The 10,914-nt window shown below is 57.5% G+C and overlaps 5 protein-coding genes across 5 annotated transcripts; 3 read left to right on the plus strand and 2 right to left on the minus strand.

The window, feature by feature from the left end:
- Nucleotides 1–859: 859 nt before the first annotated feature.
- B0I36DRAFT_340451 (uncharacterized protein) lies at nucleotides 860–1,573 on the plus strand. Its single transcript, XM_046155944.1, has 2 exons — nucleotides 860–971; nucleotides 1,023–1,573. The coding sequence occupies exons 1-2, from the start codon at nucleotides 931–933 to the stop codon at nucleotides 1,462–1,464; spliced, it is 483 nt and encodes a 160-aa protein (XP_046004425.1). The 5' UTR covers nucleotides 860–930; the 3' UTR covers nucleotides 1,465–1,573.
- Nucleotides 1,574–2,081: 508 nt separating this feature from the next.
- B0I36DRAFT_54040 (uncharacterized protein) lies at nucleotides 2,082–3,288 on the minus strand. Its single transcript, XM_046163001.1, has one exon. It carries the CDS (start codon nucleotides 3,006–3,008, stop codon nucleotides 2,271–2,273), a length of 738 nt encoding a protein of 245 aa, XP_046004426.1. The 5' UTR covers nucleotides 3,009–3,288; the 3' UTR covers nucleotides 2,082–2,270.
- Nucleotides 3,289–5,246: 1,958 nt separating this feature from the next.
- B0I36DRAFT_223907 (uncharacterized protein) lies at nucleotides 5,247–5,528 on the plus strand (the record flags this gene model as incomplete). The annotated part of the gene is made up of 1 exon (XM_046149048.1): nucleotides 5,247–5,528. A coding segment is annotated over one exon (282 nt), but the record flags the coding sequence as incomplete, so codon positions are not given.
- Nucleotides 5,529–7,668: 2,140 nt separating this feature from the next.
- B0I36DRAFT_340459 (uncharacterized protein) lies at nucleotides 7,669–8,335 on the minus strand. Its single transcript, XM_046155945.1, has one exon. The coding sequence runs from the start codon at nucleotides 8,300–8,302 to the stop codon at nucleotides 7,697–7,699; it is 606 nt and encodes a 201-aa protein (XP_046004428.1). The 5' UTR covers nucleotides 8,303–8,335; the 3' UTR covers nucleotides 7,669–7,696.
- Nucleotides 8,336–10,320: 1,985 nt separating this feature from the next.
- B0I36DRAFT_340460 (uncharacterized protein) lies at nucleotides 10,321–10,817 on the plus strand. Its single transcript, XM_046155946.1, has 4 exons — nucleotides 10,321–10,343; nucleotides 10,398–10,504; nucleotides 10,555–10,571; nucleotides 10,621–10,817. The coding sequence occupies exons 1-4, from the start codon at nucleotides 10,326–10,328 to the stop codon at nucleotides 10,692–10,694; spliced, it is 216 nt and encodes a 71-aa protein (XP_046004429.1). The 5' UTR covers nucleotides 10,321–10,325; the 3' UTR covers nucleotides 10,695–10,817.
- The last annotated feature ends 97 nt before the right edge of the window (nucleotides 10,818–10,914 follow it).

The following is a 10,914-nucleotide window of genomic DNA, read 5'->3' on the forward strand; positions in this document are numbered from 1 at the left end:
GACGGAGCGTACGGGTGGCGACCAGGGGGCACTCGGGAAGAGCGGCCGTGTGTACAGAACGAGGTGGTTCATCGAGCGCAGGAGCCTGTCCGTGGACTGCGCCGTGCCGTGACGCTCGTGAATGGCGTATCCAATGAAGGAGAGAGAGAGAGAGTCGGTCCTTGTCCAATCGTGCTCCGTGGTTGGAAGCGATCGTCCATCGAGGAGACGCTGCCCTGGGTGCCGTAGCCGTCGACGAGTGCGAATGTAACATCGGTGGGCTCTTCGCTGTGCTGGACTTGTACACGGCTTCCCTCTGGGGTGGGCCGAGGTCCTCGACGACGGAGGAGCATATGGTTCAGGCGGGGGGAGAGACGACGGCTTGTAGTGTGTGTGACACTGCAGACAGTGCTGCCCATGTCTTGTGGGAGCGAGGACCACCGAACCCATCCACAAGGCCTGCCTCAAGTACCTTGCACATGCAGGCTGTGCGGAGGCTTGCCTTCCTAGGTCATCAAGCATGCTCGGTGCTGTATGATTTCGGAGCTCTTGACCATACCCTGCCGTGAAAATCCGCGACCAGGAGGGCGTGATGATATCCTGGCCCTGGCGTTATGACGGGCGAGCGGAGGGCAGGAAGCCGCTTCAGATGCAAAAGTCCCCGGAAGCGACCCTCAGGGCAGGAGGCGTCAAGCGCTGGGACTCGGCTCGACCGCCGCTATCTCGCCGCCACAAGCTCCTCAAGCGCCAGTGACGGTGGCTTTCTAGGCTCTAGGCACCCAGAATTCGGCACTGTTGACAGAAAGGGGTCCCCGGACACACCGCCGAACCTTGAAGACCTGACTCGGTCGTGGCATCACATCTGACCCCTTCGCACATAAGTCCCCTCGGCTGTGTTTGTCTTACCCTTCCTCTCGACCTCGCGGGAATCGACTCACCACCTCCTCTCCGATGGCCGCATCTGAGTCCTGTACCACATCATCGAGCGCAGAGTAAGATTGGATTCCCCTCTCAATGTGCCCAGCACGCTAACGTCACCTCAGTCGGCCTCACCTGGCCCGGCCGCAAGACCAGGACAGCGATCAACCCAAGGCAGAGAAGCCTCGCGAGAGAAAAGGACAGCAATCTCCGGAAAGGCCCCAAGCTGGAGTCTCGCCGCATAGACGGCAAGAGATCATCAAAAATACCTACCAAGAATACATGAGGCACACCAAAGTCTGCAAGTCTTTCAACCATTGTACTGAAGCAGCCACCATGGGACGGGCTGGTGACTTTGCGGACGCTTTCATCGATGGGGTGCGGCCCAGTATGGTAAATGAGAATTGGGCACCATGGGATGGCAGGACCGAAGAGGAGCGCTACCCTACAGCTGGGGACGGTACTGAGCTGCTCAGTGCAGAGGCCCCTCGCAGTGAGGACAACATGTATCCGGACATGAAATCTTACCTTGCCTTCCTTGCTCGACAAGTTGGTCCAGTGAAGTAGTCACTCGAGTTAAGTAGATTCAATGCTGAGTTGTCCAACCGACCGATGTCAACCATCCGGCGTCGTGGGGTGTTCACGTCACAATTCGAGGCACGAGCATCATGAACACTAAAGTAGATATAGCATTAGAAAGTGCAAGTATTGCTAGACAGGACTCTGTGCCCATGAAGAAGTGCTCCTGGTTGGCACCGGATCCATGAAGCTGAGTGCCAAGCGACGCGGCCTGGCCGGAAGAAGAAACAACACTGTGACGATGACGTAGGGGAGGCAGGAGACAAGCTCTTGTAGGTTGTTGAAACGCCGCCTTCTGCAACATGCGCTCACTGCCCTTGTGTACAACAGTCGAGCAGTTGCGGCCCACTGGTCCTTCTCCTCCTCGAGAGGCGAGACGCCAGACTTCTGCCACCCTACCTCGCGAGGTTTCCATCAAGACGACGGCCCCCTATCCAATAACTACTGACCCTTAACCGGGTGGCCAATCAATGCACATTGCCTCCAGTAACAGCCGTATCGGATTTCAGCCATGTTTGCCCGTCCTCATGTGTGTTAGATGGCTGGGTCCCTTCCTCATGCGTGCTACGTGCGCTCGCTGCCTTGCTGTACCACAGTCGAGCATTTCCAGCCCACTGATCCTTCTCTTCCTGGAGAGGCGACATACACCTGGCCACCCGTGCTAAGTGACCGAGACACCGCGCGAAAAAGGCTTTGTACGTGGGAATATTCTCGTTCAGATAATTGAGTTCCTGTATGCGTTGTAGCAAGACTGACCATGCGTGATCAGGAGTCTCATTGTAGTAAGATATGACTCACCCCAGCAATGGGACTGTCCCTTGTGACCACCAGCTACGCAAAACTCCCTTGTCGAGAATGAGCCGCTTCGTGTCAGCCCATGCGTTCGGATGTTCACAGATCATGAGAAGATCGTTTATGTCGTTGGTGAGTGTGTCGACCAATTTTTGCAAGGCCTGATACTGTTCCGTATTAAGGATATATGTCTCTCCTAATTCCTCGTCGGCCTTCCCGGAGAGGCAATTTTCCATTAATTGAATGTTCGGAAGTATGATCTTGCCCTCATCGTGAAGTCGTTCGCCTGTAACGGTTCGAGTAATCGGATGTACGTAGAGGATAGGAGTTACGAGCTGGGAACTCTCGGCGGAAGGTTCGGGTGTGTACCGCGTGAAACGGGCGACGAACGTGGCGTGTGCGAATTGTTCATCGGTGTCCTGGCCCGCGCTGCAACCTGTGTTGCCCTTCTTCAAGACAACATAGAGGCGGCCACTGTGCTCGCCGTCCTGCGCACTTCTGCTGTCGTGGAAGGGCACGAAGTATCTGCCAGGCTTGAAGGTGGTGACATTGATGCTGTTCTCGTCTCCGGAAAGGTACGAAATGTTGGTATTGTCATCACTGTTCCAGGAGTCCGCACCAGTATCCTTGAAGTTGTCTGTGGTGGCATCGATGCTGTCTTCGTCCTTGAAAAGGGCCGAAACGACAATAGAGACATCGCTGAGCTGGAGTTCGGCGCCGGTTTCGTTGAGGTCGTTCATGGTGGCTGTCGTGTCCAGAACGAGCTGGAGGCTGTTCGGGAGAGGTGAAGACGGGAACGTCCAGAACACTCGACCAGTGGGAGATGGGAGGCCTTTTGAGGTGATCAAGGCAGCGCAAGGCAACAAGCTTGTAGTGCGCGCACCAGTGTAGGCAGTGTTAAAGGGGTGGGTGGCTTGGAGCGCCTTCGTTCTGGGCTAGGGGACTGGCCTTCTCGGACAGCGAGTGGCGAGCGCTGCTGGCATATAGGCAAGGAGGGCGGATTCTGGGGCACCACAGGCATACCCGGCTTTGTGGGAGCGCTGATGGGCGTCAGGCAGCCCTGTCGAGCACCTGGCGTTCCCACCCACGGCAGCACGAGAGGTGATACTGGACAGAAAGCAGGCTTGCGAGCATCGTTTGGGCCGGCCCGTCTGGCTGGAGAGCGAGAGGAGGCCGGCCACGACGAGGAGGCACGACGGTAGACGACAGATGCAAGCTTCTCAGGGGGCCCTTCGGCACCGATGAGCGGCTACGTCCTTCTGGTCGCGAGTGGAGACAACTGCTCAGCAACGCTGCTCTCAAACGGAAGCGTGTAGACTTGGGATGAGCGGAGCCTGTAGCAAGGCAGGTCCAGCCGAGGGCTCATGGGGATCTATTCACAGCCCATGCGAACTCCAGCAGAGGAGAGTCTGGGCGCGACGCAGCATGCCATCATGACAACGCATGCCTGCAGCTCACTGTCACGGGCCTGCTCACCCTGTGTGAGCGCGGGGACGCCAACGATCTACAGCAGCACCATGGCTCGGCATCCGGCCGGCAACGCTAACACACCACTGTGAGAGTGATAACGGAGCAGCGCTGGCGCGTTGGCTCAGTCCCTTGCTTTTTCCCCATGTAGTGTGCAATCATGCAGCCGACACGGGGAAGCGAAGGGACAAGCCGGGATGGATGTTGGGGTGGGGGCCTGACGAGCGGACGAGTCTCGCGAGACATAGGACGCGCGAGACGTACGGTACGACAGAGGGCTGAGACTGATTAGGACGCAGGGGGGATTGGAGATCGGGCGGCAGAGGTCCCCCGTCTGCATGACATGGCTTTCAAGGTCGGGGTGCTGACGGGCTGGAGCTGCCACTCTCCCCTCTGTCCTGTCGTTGAACTCGTCTTCGCCCTCGTACCCATCAACGTCATCTCGAGCGCTCCAACAACTCGCGTCTGTATTCTGCGGCTTTGTAGACCTAGATGTCGGGAAGCACGCTACGACTTGCGACATTACGCGGTATCACATCTACTCGACCATTCCTGGCAGATGACTCTGCCTCCTCATCGACAAGATGCCTCACAGGCTCTCAGACGAGGCTGCGAACCCGACACGCGCCGGCGACCCTCATCCGGTTGCCAGCCAGCCTGTGGTGTTCGAGATGCCTACGCAGTTCGTGAAAGGCACCGCCCCAGAGAGCGCCAGCGATAGCTCGGACTCGAACAGCGAGTACGACAGCGACGAGTCTACCACCGACGAGTCTGACAGTGACGAGTCTGCCGTCGAGGAGTCATTCCGACATGTTCCCGGGAAAGCAGACTTGGCATCACAGCCATCTCCTCGCAGCAGCTTGCTTGCAGCACAAGGCCAGTCCACAAGGGCGCTCGACAGCCACGCCTCACAGCAGCCGCCTGTTTCACGTCTGCGCTGGCGAACGATGCAGAGCAATTCGACCAGTGGCAACTCCCTCAAGAGTTCTGGCCAGGGCCTCCTGACCGCGACCGAGCTCACCGAGTCTCTTCGCGAGCTGCAGCTGGGCTCAGACTTACAGGGCCCTACCTCGGACGACATATCGGCCTCCAAGACGAGCACGCCTGCGCCGTGTGCATCCTCATCTGTCGGGCAGAACCCAATTCTCAAGAGCGCCCTAGCGCCCCCTAGCCTAAGTGCCAAGAAGCAGACGACTTTTGCCAAAATTGTTGCAGCACATCGTGCCAGCCATAGTGATCAATCGGACGACGATGACGAGAGTGCCATCGACGATGACGACTCAGACTCGGATTGGGAGGACACGCAAGAGGAGAGCAGGGAGTCCAGTGTAGCCGACCCAATAGTATTCAGGCGTATCTCCTCAATGCCAAACTTGGCCTCGGGGAAATCTCTCATCAGCCTCTTGTTTGAGAGTCAAGGCCAGCGCACAGCCGTTCGAAACAGCCACGCCTCACAGCAGTCGCCGGCTTCGCCTGAGCCCTCGCGAAAGAAGCAGCAGAAGTCGACCAGTGGCAGCCCCTCCCACGACTCCGACGAGGGCCTCCAGATGATGGAGATCAAACGCGAGCCTACCCAGACCACGACCATCAACAAGGTTCCTCGTTCCACGTCGCAGCCCATACGCACCCGAGCAAGGCCCAGCCGCCACGGGGCCCCCGCGCTCTCCCCTCGTACCACACGCCGCACCATGCTGGCGATCGAGCTCACCGAGTCTGTTCGCCGCGGCCTGCTCTGGGAGAGGCACCAAAAGACCAGGACGGCGAATGCTGTGCTCAAGAGGCGACACTCCTCGGACAACCCTTCGGACGGTGCATCCGATCTCCCGCAGCAGCTTGAGGGGACGCACTTGGACAGCGCGTCTAGCCAGGACAAGACCGCGGATGCCGGTCTCAAGAGGCGACACACTTTGGATAAGGTCGATGGTCTCAGGACGAGTTCCAAGAAGATAGACTCCGAGGACTCCGAGGAATCCGACGAGGAGAAGGCCTACTTCAACCGCCATGGCAGATACCACACATTTGGCTGGTAATGCCCTGGAAAGCCCCTTTGAAAACGGGCCAGCTACAACACCTCTTCTCCGTTCAATCAGTGGTTTCCTTTCTCGTAATTTCTTTCCATAGCATGTTTAATATCAAGCACCACAAATACTATCTTCAGCTTCTGTTTGCACCGATCCCATCTCATTGAACAGAATTTGCGTGATATCAGGATGATGCAGTCATGGCAGTCTAGCAAGCTGGGCCTTCAAACGGGGTCCCCTGCCGCACAGCTGTCCAGTCCACCATGAGCGGCACGAGATCGGGCCTGGTATGCGGGTCACTCGAGAGATGTGGCGACCCGTTTCTGCTTATCCGGAAAATGCTGGAGGTCAGCAGAGAGCTGCAGCTGCATTGCGAAAAGAGCGGACGTCGCTGCGCGCAACACTGCAGACAGTCCTGTCCGTGTGCCGATGTGTGGGCGCGAGCACCTCGTCTGGTCTAGGGTCTGGGCCGGGGGATCAGCGACATGCAGTCATTGCCCATTGCAGCCAAGGCGGCTTGTCTGGTGCAGCAGGGCAGTGTGGTGAAAGCCCCCGTGTCGTCGAGCCCCTCGAGCACCAGGCATCATCACTCGGCATGGCACGCACGTGGATTCAACCCGAAGTGTCTAGTAGGCAGGGTTCTCGCATTGAAGCTGAGGGTAGCTGGCCAGATGCGAAGGTCTTCCAGCGAGCCGAATGTTCAGGGTACGTATTTTATCATCTTCTCAAGGCCCCGTTTTTTCAAGTATTTTACAAAATTGGCTCTGAGCTGTTGCTCCCGCTTTTGCCGATAGCCATTAGGAGGCGGCGGGTCACTATCTCGCCCCATGGCCTGTGTGCCCAGGGTCAGCGACTTAGCAACATGCGGCGGAAGTCTATGAGTACGATGGTGACATACCGCGCACTCTGGACACGCAGACCGATTGATGCGCACCCAAGTTCGACAGTTGTAAATCAACCAATATTTACAAAGAAATTTGGAGGAGCACCCAGACATCTTGGCGGAGAAAGTCGAAGTGCTGAAGGAGCAGGAAGCGGTACTCGAGAACTCTGATGGGTGGTGGCGCGAAGAGCCAGCACACTGGGCATTCTCGGACGCCGGGACGCAAGGGCCATATAAATCTGCACTGTCAGTTGGCAGAGTCTCGAGACCTGCTGAATGTATGAGGGCATGCTCGAGCAACCTCAACCTCGTTGCTGGCGCCTTCTGTCTTGGGCAGCCGCCGCCAGGGCGGCTCATCCGAGCATGTTGCATGAGTGCGATAATCAAATGTCTCATTTCTCTAAACAGCAAGTGCAGCTGGGCCAACGGCCAAGACCCAGATCCAGCATGAGGAAGCATGACGACGACGGGGCCGCTGATGGACAAAGACGGAGCGCTGTGCGAACATCGAGACATGCGCTGTTCAGCCCTCCCCGTCAATGTTGGTCACCAATGGTTGGACTCGGCGCCAGCCCCTGGCACGACGAGTCCAGCCATCCGATTGGCCCTCTTGGCTCAACCTGCAGCCCTGCACACCATCACCCACGCCTGGCGGACAAGGTTGCCCCTGGCTAGCCATGCAGGCAGCCAGCAGGCTACCCCAGCTCCGCCCTGGTTGGATCGGACCCACAACGTGTTGACTTTGCTGCAGGGCCGGCAAGTGAGTTCTCACCTCACGTCGGGCCGTGCAGAACGGGCAGAGTCGCGCTTGGGGGTTGCGCCAGAAACAGAGGGCCATCCACTGGGGTGGCCAGGCCCGCAATAAGCCACAAGCACACACAATGGAGCCGAGGAATGGCACCTTCCGGCAGGCAGGGTGTTGCTTGCCAGCCGCACAGACAGCACCAGGGAGCTCGATTGCAGGTAATGCAGCATTGATTGTGTCGGTCTGGTGTTCTGCCTGCAGAAGTCTCTATGACGTAGCGACTTGGCCAGATGCTGCGCTCGCCTTGGCAGTCTACACGGGTTTTTCGAGAAGCGGCGTCATAGAGTCGCGCCACTCGGTGCCGCCGCTGAAGGCGCGCGCACGAGTGCGCAGACGACCGCGCCCAGAAAGATTTGCTAGCAATTGGTTGATACGCCTTTTCACACCGTCTACCGAGCTCCTGTAGACGACTGTCAGGGGACAACCACAGCAGCTCAGTACCGCCGAAGCCGTGGACGGCGGCTTGGGCCTGATCTTCTCGCCGCACGAATCCTTCAACCTCACATCGTCCCTCTGCGCATCCGCCGCCTTGGGCGGCTCAGCAGGTGGACTCTCAGCCTGCGGTTCCTTGTCGTGCTCAGTAGGCGACATCTCTACCTGCAGTCCCTCGTTGGGCTCAGCAAGCGGGCTCTCGTTCTCTCCGTCTGTCTTGTAGAGCTGTATCGCAAAGTCCGGGCACCTTGCTCCCAGCAATCGGTATGTCTCGGTGATGAGATCTTGTAAACCTTCGCAGGTTTTGAAAGAAGTCTGGAAGAAAGACAAACCTAGCCGCTTGGCTACATGATCGAGCACCCAGGTGGGATCAATGTTGGACTTCTCATGCTGGTCATAGAAGGGAGAAACAAGAATGGGCTTCATTGACCAAGCTTCGTCAGATGAGCCCTTCCTGAGTTCCTGCCACATCTTAAGAACCATAGAGAGCGTGAACGGACACCTAGGATCGTATACCAGCAGGATCACTGTTCTGGGACGATCGCGGCTTCTCAGAATGTGGTCGATATTCCGAGTCAATCCCGGAACATCGACAATTCCGATGTTGTACAATAAGCGTCCCCAGGTCTCCCGCTGAGTCCGTATGTACTTTGACAACGTTAGTTACCGCAATACGGCTCTCTGAGAGCCACGTACCTCGTTAATAGTGATTTCATGCAGGATATCCTCCGCGTCCTTCTTCTCGATCCGTGTGCGCTATGGCAACGTTAGTTAACGCAGTATAGCTTTCGGGTTGCGACAGACCTCGTCAATGTTGAAGTCTAGATCTGGCTCGCCTACAGCCTTCAGTATCTGCTCTAGGAGGCGAGTCTTGCCAACGAAAGGCGCGCCAAGTATGACGACTTGCCCTTTAAGACGCTCTGATCCTGTTTGCGGCATGCTGGTAGCTGAGTGAAGGAACCTGCTCAGACGTTGGGAGTGGCTGCCAGATGATCGCTGCATGCTGAGGTGGTTACACGCACAGGACAAGGCCATTTAAGTGCCTGCAGACGCAGCTGGCATTAGACCCTGGTCATCAGCGATCGACCACGGCAGTCAGGATTGACACGAGCCGTCTCGACTTCCGCAGCTGGTGCACTCATGTCCCGGGGCTTACTGCTGAAGTCCCCCGTCTTGTTAGTGGTCCCGCAACGGGACGGGCCAGCCTCTATCAGACTGAGCATAGCCATGTCTCATTGAAAGGACCCACGACGCGCGGTCTTGGCTTTTGGCAGGCCGCGGAGGCCAGCTTGGTGTTGGGGGTGGCACCACGGAACACCAGGGGCCGCGCTGCCGGCGAGCACCGAACCTTCCCGTGCAGGGAGCCAGGCCGCTATCTGGGTGGCTTGCACGGCCCACGCCATGACACAGCACGCAGCGCATAGTTGCCCATCCACATGCCGAACTGGCACATGAGCGTACCTTCCAACACCGCAGCAGATCCCGGAACAAGCAGGAAATGTCTCTTGCACCGGATCCACTGCACGCCGGAATGACTGGAGCAGCCAGCCGCAGGGTAGCCGTAGTGTACTCGTGCGCCAGCCAACAAGACGCAAAGACGAGACGCGTGCTCCCACTCCCGACTCGAGCTCATGGAGGCAGGAGAGGCTGTGGAGGCCACTTGGTGTGAGGCCTGCAGTGGACCTGCCGTGAGGATGGGTGCTTCCTTATCCCGATAACGATATCCACAGTCGCCGCGTTTGGCTGAACACTTCGCTGGCTAATCGCGAGTGAGCACCCCTGGATGCCTCAAGAGAAGCTCACGTCAGTCTCTCGCCACGCTTGCAGGATGCCGTCCTGTCTGGTCGGATCGGGCTTGTCTGTTCGTCTTAGTCGATATCGCATATGTGACCGGCGAATGGGCTGAGACATTTCGCACGAGCATTCGCTGAGGACCGTACATCATTCGCCTGATGGAAGCCACTACAAAAGCCCCTCTGGAATCGCGTCATTTGCGCTCACTCATCTCTGGGGATGGCCGTGATGATGGTGCCGTGCTCCATCCAATGCCCCTTGCCAAGAAGCAGTGAAGGCTGGTACTCCACTCCACGACCCCTGCGGGAAAAGAGGGGTGCAGGTCTGACCCGCATCGGACATCGGATGTTCCCCAGCATCAGCGTCGACACAAGCATTGATCCAGCTCGCCCAAATCAGCTATCGACCTCCGACATCTCCTGGACAGCGTGTGTCCGGACGCTGTCTCGCCCCGAGAGGACCGCAGGTTCAGCTGGGTGTGCATGAACCCGCCCCGTTGTCTCCCGACCCCATGGTGGTACAAGAATCCAGGGTGCGCGTCTGGGCGTCCCTCTGGAATCTCATCTCGCAGCATCTCGCAGCATCTGGCAGCATCTCGCAACATCTCGCAACAACCTGCAACACCTCTTGCGACAGTGTCCTCATCCCAGTCAACATGTGCAATTACATTCAGGTGCCTATACCTGTCCCGATATCACCAAGATCATCAGAAGCTGATTGATAACAGATCCAATATCATTGCGGCCACTTCCGGTTTCCCGTGCAGCGCTGGTGCCACGTCTACGAACGCACGCATAAGAAGTGCCAGCCCAACGTTACTTGTGCTGAGTGGAGGTCAGTACGTTCATCTCAAACCAGCTTCTCTGTTGCTAACTGACTTGTAGGGGCGATGAGGTCTGTCGTAAGTTGCATCAGCCTCCATGACACTGGAGCCCGACTGACACAAACAGCGGATTGTCGACCGGTCCCGTTATCAGCTTGGGAGTCCATGATCAGGAGGCCGCGTCAGAGCCCATATGTGTGAATTGAGATTACGCCAATGTTCATGTCATTAGCGGAGGACCAGGTAGTGGAGGTAGTTTCAATATGACTCTCAGCGAGTGACATGTTCCTCTTTCCCAGCATGTGACGAGCAATGGGCAGGACTCCAGGAGTCCAGAGTGCATCCAAAGTCAATGGCATGGGTCTTCTGAATGTGATGGCTGCTTACAATTTACCTCTTGGCCAATACACTGCTCCGGTCG

The sequence above is a fragment of the Microdochium trichocladiopsis genome (genome assembly GCF_020744255.1).
Source record: "Microdochium trichocladiopsis strain MPI-CAGE-CH-0230 chromosome Unknown B0I36scaffold_15, whole genome shotgun sequence".
In the NCBI taxonomy this organism is placed as follows: Eukaryota; Fungi; Ascomycota; class Sordariomycetes; order Xylariales; family Microdochiaceae; genus Microdochium; species Microdochium trichocladiopsis.